Here is a 13887-nt window from a genome sequence, read left to right as displayed (position 1 = left end):
CCCTAACTAAATTTTTGCCCTAACCTAGATAATTAACCTAATTAAACTAGCTAACCTATGCATGAGAGAGAGAGGAGGGGTGGGGGCTTACAGAGGATGGCTCCGGTGGTGGCGACGGAGGCAGTGGTGGCGAGGGAGGCAGGGGCATCTACGGTGACGGCGAGGGAGGCAGTTGTGGCGAGGAAGTATCCGGTGGCGTCGACGGTGGCTCCGGTGGCGTTGACGAGGCCGCGCGGCTCCGTGGCGTTGGGGGCGGCTCCGGTGGCGTCGACGGCGCACGGCTCTGGTGGCGTCGACGTCGGCAGGAGACGGAGGCGAAGTGGGGCGACGGCGAATCGGGGAGACGGCGGCGCACGGGTTGGGTTGAGGGATTTGGGGGAAAAGTGGTGGCCGGGGGGAAACGGTTTTTTGGTTAAGTAAAACTTAGCGGTAGCGCGTTTGGTAAAACGCGCTATAGCTAAGATAGCTATAGCGGTTTTTACAAAACGCGCTGCTGCTATAGCTATGTAATTTTCTTCCATTTTTTAATTTTCTTTTCTGTTTCTATAGCGGGGGTCTAGGACACGCGCTGCAGCTACGTTAGCTATAGCGCCTCTTACAAACACACGCTGCTGCTATGCCTTCCTCCGTTTTTTCGCTTTTTCATTTATTTTGCTTTAAATTTTATTTTTTCCTTTCTCCTTTTTCTATTTCTTTCATTTTCATTTACTTTTCTATTTGTTTTCCATCTTATTTTATTTCCGTTAGTAGTAGCGCTCTTCCTAGGAAACGCGCTGCTACTTATTCCCTAGCGGTAGTGCGTTTCCTACAAGCCCGCTACTGCTATGCGTAGCCTATCATTCTAGCAATGGAAATATTAGTAGTAGCGCTTCTGCCACTACACGCGCTACTGGTAAGGTTGTATCTGTAGCGCAGTTTTTCTTCAATCGCTACTGCTATCTAGCACTAGCGCCCTTTTTTGACCTGCGCTGTTGCTAAATTTCTGTGTATAACGTTTTCCCTAGTAGTGTATATATACTACTTTTTTGGTAGTATGTACCATATTTTGTGCATACTTCATTTCACGTACAAATATGTACGTATTTCACAAATACAATAAAACTATGAGCTCACTTGCAATTTTTTAATATAACTCACTTTGGAGTATCTTAAATATAGTATATGAACGTAATAAAAATAATAAAGTAGAGTATATACTACCACATGGTAGTATATAAGAAGTGGGTGTAGCTACACCCGGTAGTAGGATGCATTTTCCATATATATATATATATATATGTGTGTGTGTGTGTGTGTGTGTGTGTGTGTGTGTGTGTGTGTGTGTGTGTGTGTGTGGCGTTATACCTAGGCGCATCCATCCAACCTTTATCCATGGTATCTTAGCTTCACAACTGGTTACTACCAAGTAAACACTAAATCCTGAACGAATAATATCAAAACCAGAGAAGGCAAGGAATCAATTTAAGTACTATAGATAAATTGGCGCAGAAAAAAAAACTAAGAATCATAGAACCAATTCAATGGTAGTACACATAGTAAAGGCAGTTACCACCATAAATAAAATGGATCAAAGCTGTGGTTGACTAAGCAACTGGTGGAGCAAGCGACAAGCACGCGAGGGGGATTGTTGCACCGCTGCTGGAAGCTGAGTCGTTGGGAGCAAGAATCCTAACAACCAAAATAATTAGACAATATAAAAGTCAGTTTCAAACATATAAGTAGGCATCTCTACATATTCATGACGTCCACACTTATGGAGGGCCTCTGGACTTGAGTGGGGAAGAGAAACTCACCTAGTGGTTGCAGTAAATATTCTACAACTTCTCTTCGTCGGCTCAATGTTACCAGCAGTGGTCCTCTATGCTACCTGTAGAAAAAACAAGAGAGATGAACAAGTAGACTAAAACTTTTGAGATGTTGTGCTTTATGTGTTTAGAGCTCTCTGCCATGTTTTCTTTCACAGCAAAATCTACTTCAGTAAACAAAAGAGAAACTCAAGTTAAAAAAATGTGTTACTGAAATTTAGATATAACATCAGGTCAGTTAGTTGTATGTTTCAGCGACTCTAGTTTTTTTTATGTATGTCCGATTTGCATGTTTTTAAAGGAAACATGATTCTAAAAGTCAAAATGATGCTTTTAGATACTGTTGGCAAGGTCAATCCATATGCATGACAACATTTAGCTCATCATCGCTCCTTTTGTGTACTAATTTTATAGTTAAACCCTTCTTCATTTGTCTTCAAATCATCCAGACAAGAAAAGTTGATACCGATGACTGCAACTTCTTTTATATCGGGACGGTGGAATTAATGGACAGAATTTGAAATAAAAAAACAAAATTTGCACACAGCAGTTCAACTTCTGGAATTAGTTCATATTGCTACCACAAAGCTTTTACTCTGTACATTGATTAGCACATTTTCTGCCTTGAGAGTATCTCACAATCTGACTAGCAGCAGTACACATCAAATTGGAGAAGAAAAGCAAGAGGTATAGCCGTTCCCTACCGCCAGAGCTCCCCATTCCCCACCAGCCCACTGTAACAACAAAGCCTAGAGAGAGAGGGGGTCAGGGAGGTAAAGACAGAGAGGGAAGAGTTGTACCTCAGCTACATCGATGCCCTTGCCGCCGCCAGTGTGTGTCTTCGAGAGCTGGACGGTGGAGATGGGGGGTCAGTCCAGGGGGTGGCCGCCGCTTCCCAAGATGCTCACACGCCCACTGCTTGTTCGAGAGAGGCGCCCGGAGAAGAGAGAGCACTAGGGCATGGGGCCAGCGGTGAAGAGACATGACGGCGTGGGGCGACGTTGGCGGGGCATGACGGCGTGGGGCGGCGCCGGAGAGGGAGTGCGACGTGGGGCGGCGGTGGAGTGGCGCAGCCGAGGGAGGGCAGTGGTGGGACGGTGTGGGATCGACCGACGGCGTGCGTGGGGAACAAAAAGCTAAGCTAGGGATTTTGGCTGCCCTGTGCGCGTGGAGGGGAACGAAAGGAGATTTATTTTTTCGGGTGGGGGGGGAACGTTTGCGGGTTGGGCCATTTATTGGCGCTAAAGTTTGGTCGTTCGCTTGCGAGGCCTAGTTACCATTGGAATGTTGGTCGGGGTTATTTCCCGACTGATGGCCCGTGGGCCGTAAAGGAATTCCCGACCGACTGTTGGATGATATATGTTGTAGTATTCCCGACCGATAATGTGTAACTGAACAGATGTTTCCTGACTTACGGTCCGTTACAAATTTTTCTGACAAATTGTCGGTCGGCAATGGTGACCTTTTCCCAACACACGTCGGTAGGGAATTTTGGTGCATGGTATAGTGATACTTGAAGGGATGGTCATTTTGCATGAAACGCTACATGAAACTCATCCGAAAGAACTAGATGGGGTTATCTTCAAAGTGGATTTTGAGAAGGCATATGATAAAGTCAAGTGGCCTTTCCTTCAGCAGGCAATGCGCATGAAAGGATTTAGTGAGGCCTGGAGGAACCAAGTGGGTTCTCTAGTCCAGAAGGGTAGTGTCGGAATCAAGGTTAACGATGATATCGGTCATTACTTTCAAACACACAAGGGATTGATACAAGAGGATTCCATGTCTCCTCTCTTGTTTAATATAGTGGCCGATATGTTCGCCATTCTTATTGGCAGGGCCAAGCAACATGGTCAAGTGGAGGGGTTAGTTCCTCACCTGATCGATGGAGGAGTATCCATCTTACAGTACGCTGACGACAGTATCTTATTCATGGAACATGACATTGCTAAGGCGCGTAATATGAAACTTATTTTATGTCTCTTTGAACAATTGTCGGGTTTAAAGATAAACTTTGACAAGAGGGAGGTGTTCTGCTTTGGGAAGGCCAAAGACGAGCAAGACACTTATAGACAATTGTTCGGGTGTGAATTAGGTTCTTTACCCTTTAGTTATTTGGGCATATTGATTCATCACCGTAAGTTGTCCAATAAAGAATGGAAGTGTGTCGAAGATCGAATTGAAAAAAAAGCTTAGCTGCTGGAAGGGCAAGCTTATGTCATATGGAGGCCGGCTAGTGTTGATTAACTCGGTACTAACTAGTATGCTGATGCTCCTACTATCGTTCTTCAAAATTTCGAAAGGGGTTCGGAAGCGACTTGATTTCTTTAGATCTCGGTTCTTCTGGCAGCCAGATGAGGCCAAGTGGAAATACCGTCTCGTGCGATGGGATATCCTTTGCCGACCAAAAGACCAGGGGGGTCTCGGTATTGAGAACTTAGAAATTAAGAATAAATGCCTTATGAGCAAATGGCTCTACAGGTTAGAGATAGAGCCGGAGGGTATGTAGGCACAAATTCTGCGCAATAAGTATTTATAGTAAAATACGCTCGCCTAGGTTACCATGAGACCAACTGACTCGCCATTCTGGAAGGGGCTTATGAGAACGAAGGACTTGTTCTTTCGTAGGGTCAAATTCTTGGTTGGCCATGGGATGTCAACAAGATTTTGGGAGGATACGTGGTTAGGAGTGACATCCCTGGCCGTACAATATCCCACCCTTTATAACATTGTGCAACGTAAGGAGGATTACGTAGGCACAGTTTTCCAAACGATTTCCTTGAATATTCAGTTCAGACGTGCGTTAGTTGGTGAGCGATGGACTGCCTGGATGCACTTGGTTCGGAGATTGATAGATCTTCAACTCTCCAACCAGCCGGATTCGACGCAATGGAAACTAGCCAAGAATGGGGTATTTACGGTGAAATCTTTCTATATGGATTTGATTAGTTCTAGCCCAATCTCAATATCGTTGCATATTTGGAAGGTTAAGGTTCCCTTGCGTATTAAAGTCTTTATGTGGTTCGTCCACAAGCAAGTAATACTCACCAAGAACAACTTAATCAAGAGGCGATGGGTAGGTAGTTCACATTGTTGTTTTTGTGATCATGATAAAACAATACAACATTTATTCCTTGAATGCCCACTCGCCAAATTGCTTTGGAGAACGATTCATATAGCCTTCAAGATTAATCCTCCAGCTGACATTGAGTCGTTGTTTGGAACGTGCTTAGCTGGAGTTGAGCATACTACTGCGACTCGTATTCGGATTGGAATATGTGCGCTTCTGTGGGCTATATGGAACTGTAGAAATGATTTGATTTTTAACAGACAACACACTTTAACTTTCTTGCAGGTCATCTTCTGAGCTACCGCATGGAACCGTATGTGGTCCTTACTCACTCCTATGGACTCCAGGGAGCCTTTAGTTACTGGGTACAACCAGTGGGAGATGGTAGCACGGACTATATTCAACCGGTTCGGATAGCGGTTGCATAACAGGATAGAAGTCTAGGGAGCTTATTCTTCATATTGCGGTATTAGTTGTGATTGTTAGCATGTACTTTTCTTTGTTTATTTGTTTCACTCTGCTTGTAAGCTGTAATACTTTATGACTTTCTGCTACTTCGTGGATTTTTTAATAAGATGGATGCATGCATCATTATGATGCAGAGGCCGGGGGTACACCTCCAATTCCAAACAAAAAAATCCGCTGCAAAAGCAAATAGTTTATGAAAAGTAAGATGTGGTGTTGTGAAATAACCCGATATAGCCGTGCAACTGGATTGTTTTTGCTAGAAATTCTCATCATGTAGACACCTGCACCTGCACAATAGCAATCATAAGAGGGATGTGTTCCACGGGCATTCATCCTTAGAAACAGCAACCATCTATTGGCGCCAAATCACAACTCGTGCATTAATTAAATTATTGCTGATTGGAAGTCCTAAATCCTTAGAAGCAGGGACTACTAGTAAGACGACTGCCCGTAAGATAAATTTTTGGAGCGCTCTCTTGAGGTCATAAATTTCTAAAGATCAAGTCTTTGTCGCAGAAGTAATCTAGTATACCACATGTCTGACTCGAGGAAGGAAGAACAATCTTATATATCCCTAACGATGGTGTGAACACCTGGAAGAGTACTACCTAGAGTAGCATTCACTAATTAAGCCTGTACATCTTATCTGTCTTCGAACTTGCTTCAGATGTCGAGGTCCTGAAATGGTCATTGTAGTCGTTTTCGTCATCATGTAAGAAATTGCAGTGCTAAGCATTAGTATTTTCGGTCCGTGTCAACAAACAACGTCAAGAACTTTCAATCAACAGTCCAATTGAGAGGGGGGGGGGGGGGGGGGGGAGGCGCTGGCGGTATGTCGAAAACGGCGAAAGAGATCTTGGGGCGGCAACACGGCTGGAACCCTGTGACCAGGTGGCGGCCTTGTAGTTTTGTGCTTTAATTCTGCTGTTGTTTCTAACGGAGCTGTTAGTATAAATCCTGGACTGTACTCGTGGGGACTAAAATTCATTTTATGTCCTGAGGTGCTAATCCAATTAACGTTCTCTTTGTACTGATGATTTCATTGCAATATGATCTTCAAACTTGGATCCCCATGTTTGATATATTTTGACCACCTTCTCCGGTGGTAGTTACAATATTAATGTCATTCATTTACTAGATTATATTCATTTAAGTTGCCAGATTATAATAATTTAGCTATCAGAAACTCGCACTCCACCTCAAGGGCGTATGAGTAGGACGTTGACAACAGCTACACATAGAAAAAGCTAGTATGGTTCCTAGTACACCAAGCAAAACTGAAGTCATCGCAAGCTTATATGGGTACACAAAGAAAAAACTAGTATGGTTCCCTTGGCAAATTATACGAGGTTGCAATTCAACAACGACTGTGTGGGTAGACGACGTACTAGATTTTCACTCGACTATTCTGTTTTGTCTTGAATCATAGAAGCAATCCAAGGCAGGTGTCTGTGCGGAAAGGTAAAGATTAAATCCCTATTACAATATAGTTTAATCAGAAAATCAATTCATACATTTGGTCATATGAAACGTAAAGTTACTTACTATAGTAGTACAAATTTCTTGGAACAAGAAATACAACAAAGGTTTACACTGATAGCTACCTATCTTATTCAACTTAACATACATGCCGTTGAAACTCTGATCCGTAAACAAACCTAAGGATTACGGGACCTATGCAACATGAGAAGGCGCCCTGCAACATCTGTCATTGATGGTCTTTGATCTGCATCAAGGTTAAGACACTCAAGAGCAATCTCTGCCAACTTGTTAAGAAATCCCAAATCTCCTGTTGTTGCAATTTCCTTATCAAAAAGCTCAGTCACGCTCTCCCCTTTTTGTTGACATTCTAGGAAGCTCCTCACTAGGCTATTATTTTCAGAATGAGTGGCCCTCTTCCTGCTAATGAGCTCTAAGATGACAACACCGAAACTATAGACATCACTTTTGTCAGTCAATCGGCCTGATTGTAGGTACACTGGATCCATATAAGACATGTCACCTATGATGTTTGCAGTGTGGTACTTACCTTTTGCAAGCAACCTCGATATCCCAAAATCTGCAATCTTCGGGGAAAAGTTCTCATCAAGGAGTATATTTGCTGGTTTAACATCACCATGAAGGATTTTGTTATGGATTTGTGAGTGCATATAAGCTAGACCTTGTGCCGACTCTTCAAGAATACTTAGACGTACATCCAAGTCGAGAATCTTCTCGTTGTCTGCACTATGAAGATTGTCCTCCAAGCTTCCTTTGGAGATGAATTCATAGACTAGCATGGGGTTGTCCACTTCGAGGCAACAACCTAAAAGCCTTACAATATTCTTGTGGCTGACTTGAGACAGGATGATGACTTCATTTGGAAATTGCTCCTTCTCTAGCACACTACGACCATTCGGTTTCTTTACTGCGACTGTAGCTCCATCAACAACACCCTTGTACACTTCGCCGAAGCCACCTTTGCCAATTAGATTGCTACTCTTTAAAATTGGTTTGAGATTGTCCCTTGTGTAAATCTTAATAGTTCTAGCTTTCTCTAATGTAAGCCCACCATTCCTTCGATAAAAATCTCTAGCCTTCTGCTTCTCTTTGCGAAGAACAAAAAGGAATGCCAGAAATGCCAAGACAAGAATACCACCTGTTGCACCTACATGGACAAAGAAACAAGCTTAACTATTGTAACAATCAAAGTTTATGGTCATTAATTAGTTTGCCATCAAACGTAACTATGTAATAATCAAACTTAATTTTTGAGTTTACACTTGGTATGAAGTGCAAGAAAATATTTTAAAAAGAAAGAATTGACTTGTGACTTGACTTTCTAATTGAGTGCAACAGGTGGTATGATGCAACTTACAAATTGAGTTAAAATTGTGTTAAATCCTTGTGATGTAACACAAAGGTGGTATGATGCAACTTACAAAGGTGGTATGATGCAACTTTCTAATTGACTTTCTAACACTTGATACTTACAAATTGAGTGTAACCGTTCAATTAGGGATCCTAATATATACTATAATATTGAGGATTGTCTTTCTGTTCATCAGGTAGTTTAAATTGTGTTAAATTCTTGTGACTTGACTTGTGAGTCTCAAACAATACGAATACATATTAGACATAGTAGCAAGAATAATTTAACTAGCTCTGTGTATGTATTTTGGGGCGACTGAGAGAGAACAATTTACATAATAAAATTAGCAAAAGCGATGGCATGAAAGTAACACATGTAGTAGGAGTATGATGTTTACCTATGGAGATTTGTGCAGCAAGTGGGAACTGTTGAGTACATGGTTCTGTTCTTGGGTCATGGCTCCGATAACCTGCAGGACACTCGCATCCGTACCATCCTTGGGCGTCCTTGCACACACCGTAGCAAGGATACTTGGCTGGATCTGCACATTCATCTATATCTGTGTCCCGGCCGCAAATTCACAAAATGAATATTATTTAGAACATTGGTCAAAAAAAACATAGTTTTGTATGTTTTCATCTACCAAGGTTTTTTCAGTCTCAATTGATTCAGAAAATGTGTGATTTCAATCCAATGAAGAAAATTTTAACTATATATGTGGAAACAAATATACAGATTGCATATTCACGAAACATTGAGATTGTAATCAACTACCACTGCTAGATAAAGTGCTCTAACACTGACCCCTCAATAGTGACCGTCCAGCGCAGCACTAAACGATCAGCCATGTCGATGAGTGAGGGAGATGCTAGAAGTCAAACAATGACACCACTTTACGACCAGTCAGGGTTCTTTTTAAGCAAACGATCAGTCAGGTGACCTGTCAGTAGTGAGTCTTTTGTCCTCTCCATGATGTCCCTCACTCATCTGCCGCTTAGATCGGCCCGTCAGTGGTCATATTTCACCACTGAGAGCATGTTTAACAGATGTCCAATATCTAACAATATTTAGATAGAGTTGGGCAAAAGACACGCTTCAACAGATCTCCAATGCTCAATATTGTTTGGGACGCCCCAAATAATTTAGCCGGACTTCCCAAATATGGTGCTTCTTCCAATACTCTCCCAAATGACGTGTGGCCCATATGTCAGTTGCTAACTCTATCACCCGACGCTGCGTGTGCCAACGTTGTTGCCCACCACGGCACCACCGCCTTCGCCGGCCTTGTTGCCGCCATCAAAGGCCACCACAATCTTCATAGCTGCCGCCACCACCAGAGAGAGAGAGAGAGAGAGAGAGAGAGAGAGAGAGAGAGAGAGAGAGAGAGAGAGAGAGAGAGAGAGAGAGAGAGAGAGAGAGAGAGAGAGAGAGAGAGAGAGAGAGAGTTGGATTTGTGAAAACCCCATCTCCACAAATGGGTCTATGCCAGGTTGGGTGGAGATGGGGTTATTAGGGATTTGCGAAAGCATCCGTCCCAGTAACCAAAAAACAGTTATTTGAAAGCCCCAACAAGTGATTACTGGGGTTGTTTTGTTGAGGATTTGGAGATGCTCGGCCCAAATTAGCCACCAGCCAGTGATGACCACCACGCACGCCCTTACAGCATCACCAACAGTTTCCCTTCCCTGTAACTATAATTGTTTAGGGGGAGTTAGGCCAAAAAGTGCTCCAACAGTTTCCATGAAACTTAAAAGAAAAATTAGGGGACCCGTATGATCAGCGCAACTCCCGTTCCATCTAGGGGAGATGATGCTTCCGGCCGTGCGGCGCTACTAGGATCGCCGATGATGGACTCCGCCGACCCTACCGCCCCTCTGGGCCAGCCATCGAGCCCGCTGCCCGCCCAACTGATCCTCACGGCTCGGGCTGTCTGCCACTTCCTCTCCTCGACGTGCCTCACGCGGCCAGCTGTTCATCGCCACGCCACCGTGCTGCCCGTCTTGCCTCAGCCCACCGCCGGTCACCTCACCAGGCTATGACACTGCCCCGGCCATCTAGCCCACGGCTAACCCTGCTGCCTTACCCGCCTCGCCCTGCTGCGGGGCAGTCCGGGCCAGCTTGATGGTTATCCAGCTGAGCTCAAAGGACCTTGCTGCAATTACAGTTTTGGTTTGCAACGGCTTGAGGCTGTTTTTCTTACTTTGAGGACCTAAATGTAATTAACTATTTACTTTTGTATGCTAGTTAAGAAAGAAATAGGAAGGAAAAGCATATTTTACCTGAAAGATGTTTACGGGTCCTGCTAAAGCCCATAAAACCATATTTTTAGGGGGAGTTTTTTTACAGGTCTTGTTCTCTTATAACTCCGTGGTCCTTGTCTTCCTTCCAAACCTTACCCTCCTACGGCCGGCTGCTATTCTTCCTTTCCGTTGTCCCCTGCCTAAACCTACCTTCCGCCGCCGATCCATTGCTCGTATCTACCTTCTTTGCCGTGACAGGCGAGGGCCGTTTGGCCTCTTCACCAATCCGATGCCAGGGTGACAGTCTCCCGACTGCCATGGCACCCTCCTAAATAAATAAAATCATAGTCAGACTAAAAGCACGGAAACTTACTGGTGCATCCGTCGATGACGTAAGCGTTGCCCTCGTAGCCTTTGGAGCACTTGCAGTTGTAGCCAGGTCCATTGGTCGAGTTGACGCAGTCACTGTGGGTGCCGGCGCAGGCGTCCTCACCAGTCTTGGCCGCTTGCTTGCATGATAGTATGTCGTCGGAGATTGAATCATTTACGCGAATGGCCCAGTCCAGCCACACCGGCATGGTCCGGTGTGTGTTCATCTTGAGGTCGGACCGCTGGAAGGTGTAGTTGTTCCTGTCAACGAGGAAGGCGTAGTCGCACGGGCTGTAGTCCATCATCGCAGAGTGGTCGTACTCCCGGAAGTTGAAGTAGTTGTCAGTGAGCCCCGGCGGGATGTCGATGTGGCAGCACCCGACGCCGTCGCAGAGGCCGTCCTGCGCGCTCGCCGAGTTATTGCAGAAGGACATGCACCCAGTCTGGTAGGCGTACTTGTAGTTGCTGCCCTTGGTTGGTTTGCTGAGTGCATAGCCCAAGGTGTTGCAGCCGACGACGACGAGCATGTTGTGGGTGTTGGAGATGCGGTAGACGCCGTCATTGTTCATCGTCGTCTCTCCATAGTCCCAGTTGTTGTAGGTGTCGATTGGGTCGGAGGCGTTGTAGCACTCCCACCCGATGGGAAGCATCACCTGCGACTCATCTGGATCCAGCGACAGCTTGAGCACCCGGAGGGATGTGCCGGCGAGCACAGGGCCACCATTGATGCACTCGATCTCGAAGCCCTTGCGGAAGCAGCCGGCGCCGATGCCGAAGGGGTAGGGGATATCAACGCCGCCGCAGCTCGGCTGACACCCACGAGTGGTCGCGGTGGTAGCTGCTGTTGCAGCTGCCGCTGCCCCAAGGAGCAGCAGCAACATTAATGATGTCCACAGTCTCAGCATTGCTGACCGTATGTTGGTCTCCGGCAAGAGTAGCGAGAGTTTTATAAGTAGCCAACCCGCTAAAAGGATGCGCCACATCTCCATCTCCAGCGAAACAATAGTCAATAATGTAACCATTACAACATATACATGACACAGACGTGGTCACCAATGATTACGCGGACAAGCTCAACTGCTTCCTCTCCATTGTATCCCATTCCCAGCCTAATCAATCAGCTGGAGCCATTCTTTCCATGTAAGACAAAAGTCTGGCTTTGGTCGAGTTATTTACTCAAAACCACCATATTATGGGCTAGGGTAATAGATCAGTACCACATTTGAGGCAGGGCACAAAAAACCATCAACATTGCGCCTAACCTGTAACGCGGAGCACTGATACTCGGATTTGGTCGCGAAAACAGCGGCTCTGACCGGTTGGGCCCATCTGTCGGGCCGATGTGGCATGCCTACATGTACAAATTGCTAAGGTGGACAAGGGTCCCATCTGTCAATGACTAGAGTGGTTATTTATTTCTTTTTTTTTTCTTTTTTACTTCTACCTCCATCTTCATGGGCATTTAAACAAGCACGTTCTGGGCATTGCCCATCTCGTCATTGTGGTCACCGTAGGATAGGAGCAGGTCGGTGCGAGCTCAGCCAGGCCGCCGCCTGCGGACAGGACGCCGTCAAGGATGCCAGACATTGAGTCATGGAGCTTCCCTTGCCTTCCATCGTGCATACAGCAAGGGTGGCGCACAGCCCAGCCATGGCGCGGGGCGAGCATCCTAGCCATGGCGCTCGGCCTGGAGCGCGGCGAATCAGCGCCCTCCGGTAGCGCGCCGACGACCGTTGGACCAGGAGTGGCGCTCGGCCTCAAGACGCCTCCCAGCACGCCCGGCCGCGCCTTTGACACTGGCGCCCGTGAAGCCCTTGGTGCGGCGGCGCGGCCATGGATGGCTAGCCCCAGCGGCGCGGTGGTGCCCGATTCACCACCTTGCTGGCCGTCTTGTGGACCAGTTCCCGAGCAGTCGGCCGTCGTGTCGTTCTTCCTCAGCTCCGTCGTTCACGTACATCGGCCATGTGCGACGCAAGAAGGACGGCCCCAACGTCCACGGCGGAGCACGCGCTGGCGGCGATGTGCAGGGAGGTTGTGCACGGCGGTTGGCGACGCTGCGACACGCTGGAATTGCTACGCACGGCGGTGCGCAGAGAGCTCCTGGCCGCGCCCGAGCTGGCGCGCACGCCGTGGAGGGCATGTCCGGCCGCCCGACGAACCGTCCTTGCTGGCAGCCTGATTGCCGACGAGCCGCTGGCTTCGCGTCCGCGGGGCCTCCCCTGGTCACTGCACTTTGCCCCGTGCTCCGGACGCGTCAAGCTCATCGCCATGCCTGCAAGAAAGAGCTGCTCGACAGCCGCTCAGAAGCTGTTTGATGAAATGCCCCATAGAAATAATGATGTGAAGAAGATGACTGTTTACTCAATGACATGTGGGGCCCACGTCTTATTTGCCACACCAGCCGGTCAAACTTTTTTAGTCTTCGCCACGTCAGCCCGACAGGTGGGGCCTACCTGTCTGGTTCGCTGTTTTCTCTAGGAAACTCAATGATTAGTGCTCCGCGTTACTAGTTAGGCACAAAGATGGAGGTTTTTTGTGCCCTGCCTCAAATGTGGTACTGATCTGTTACCCTAGCCCATAATGTGGTTGTTTTGGGTAAATAACTCGCTTTGGTCTCATAGCAACGACGTCTCTCCCTACATTCATCCTCTATTTGACTTGTTTATTACTCATGCATTCAGAAAGAAAAGAAAATTACACATTTCAACTCTAAACATTGTCTGAAGTGTTCAGTGATTGTTACAAAAAACTCATCCACGGGTAATGTTTACAATAGAAGGTTCAACAACCTCTAGACTTGTTGGTGCCTACAAAATAAAAACCTTAATAATATGAAAATAGTTTCTCAAGAAACTGTGGCAAAGAAAAGACAACGACTAGATCAAACTCTTCGTCAAAGGGTGCGACTCTCATGACCATGCTACGTCCATCAATCAACCATCATCCACATATCACAAATATCGTTCATACATATATATGATATTTTTTACAGCTAATATATCCCATCAAATAAGATAATGTAGCCATTACATCATACATGACACATGCTAATGTGTACACACTAACTTGACTGCTCAATTATTGCAG

General features: G+C 46.0%; 1 protein-coding gene across 1 annotated transcript; it reads right to left on the bottom strand.

The window, feature by feature from the left end:
• Positions 1-6825: 6825 nt before the first annotated feature.
• On the bottom strand, positions 6826-11705 carry LOC123084131 (wall-associated receptor kinase 2). The gene is made up of 3 exons (XM_044505897.1): positions 10805-11705; positions 8589-8750; positions 6826-7987 (listed from the first exon to the last, which is right to left on the bottom strand). Exons 1-3 carry the CDS (start codon positions 11703-11705, stop codon positions 6999-7001), a joined length of 2052 nt encoding a protein of 683 aa, XP_044361832.1. The 3' UTR covers positions 6826-6998.
• Between the last annotated feature and the right edge of the window lie 2182 nt (positions 11706-13887).

This window comes from Triticum aestivum, chromosome 1B (assembly GCF_018294505.1).
Source record: "Triticum aestivum cultivar Chinese Spring chromosome 1B, IWGSC CS RefSeq v2.1, whole genome shotgun sequence".
NCBI lineage: Eukaryota > Viridiplantae > Streptophyta > Magnoliopsida > Poales > Poaceae > Triticum > Triticum aestivum.
Note: the sequence above shows the minus strand (reverse complement) of the source record. Positions and strands in the feature narration are given on the sequence as shown.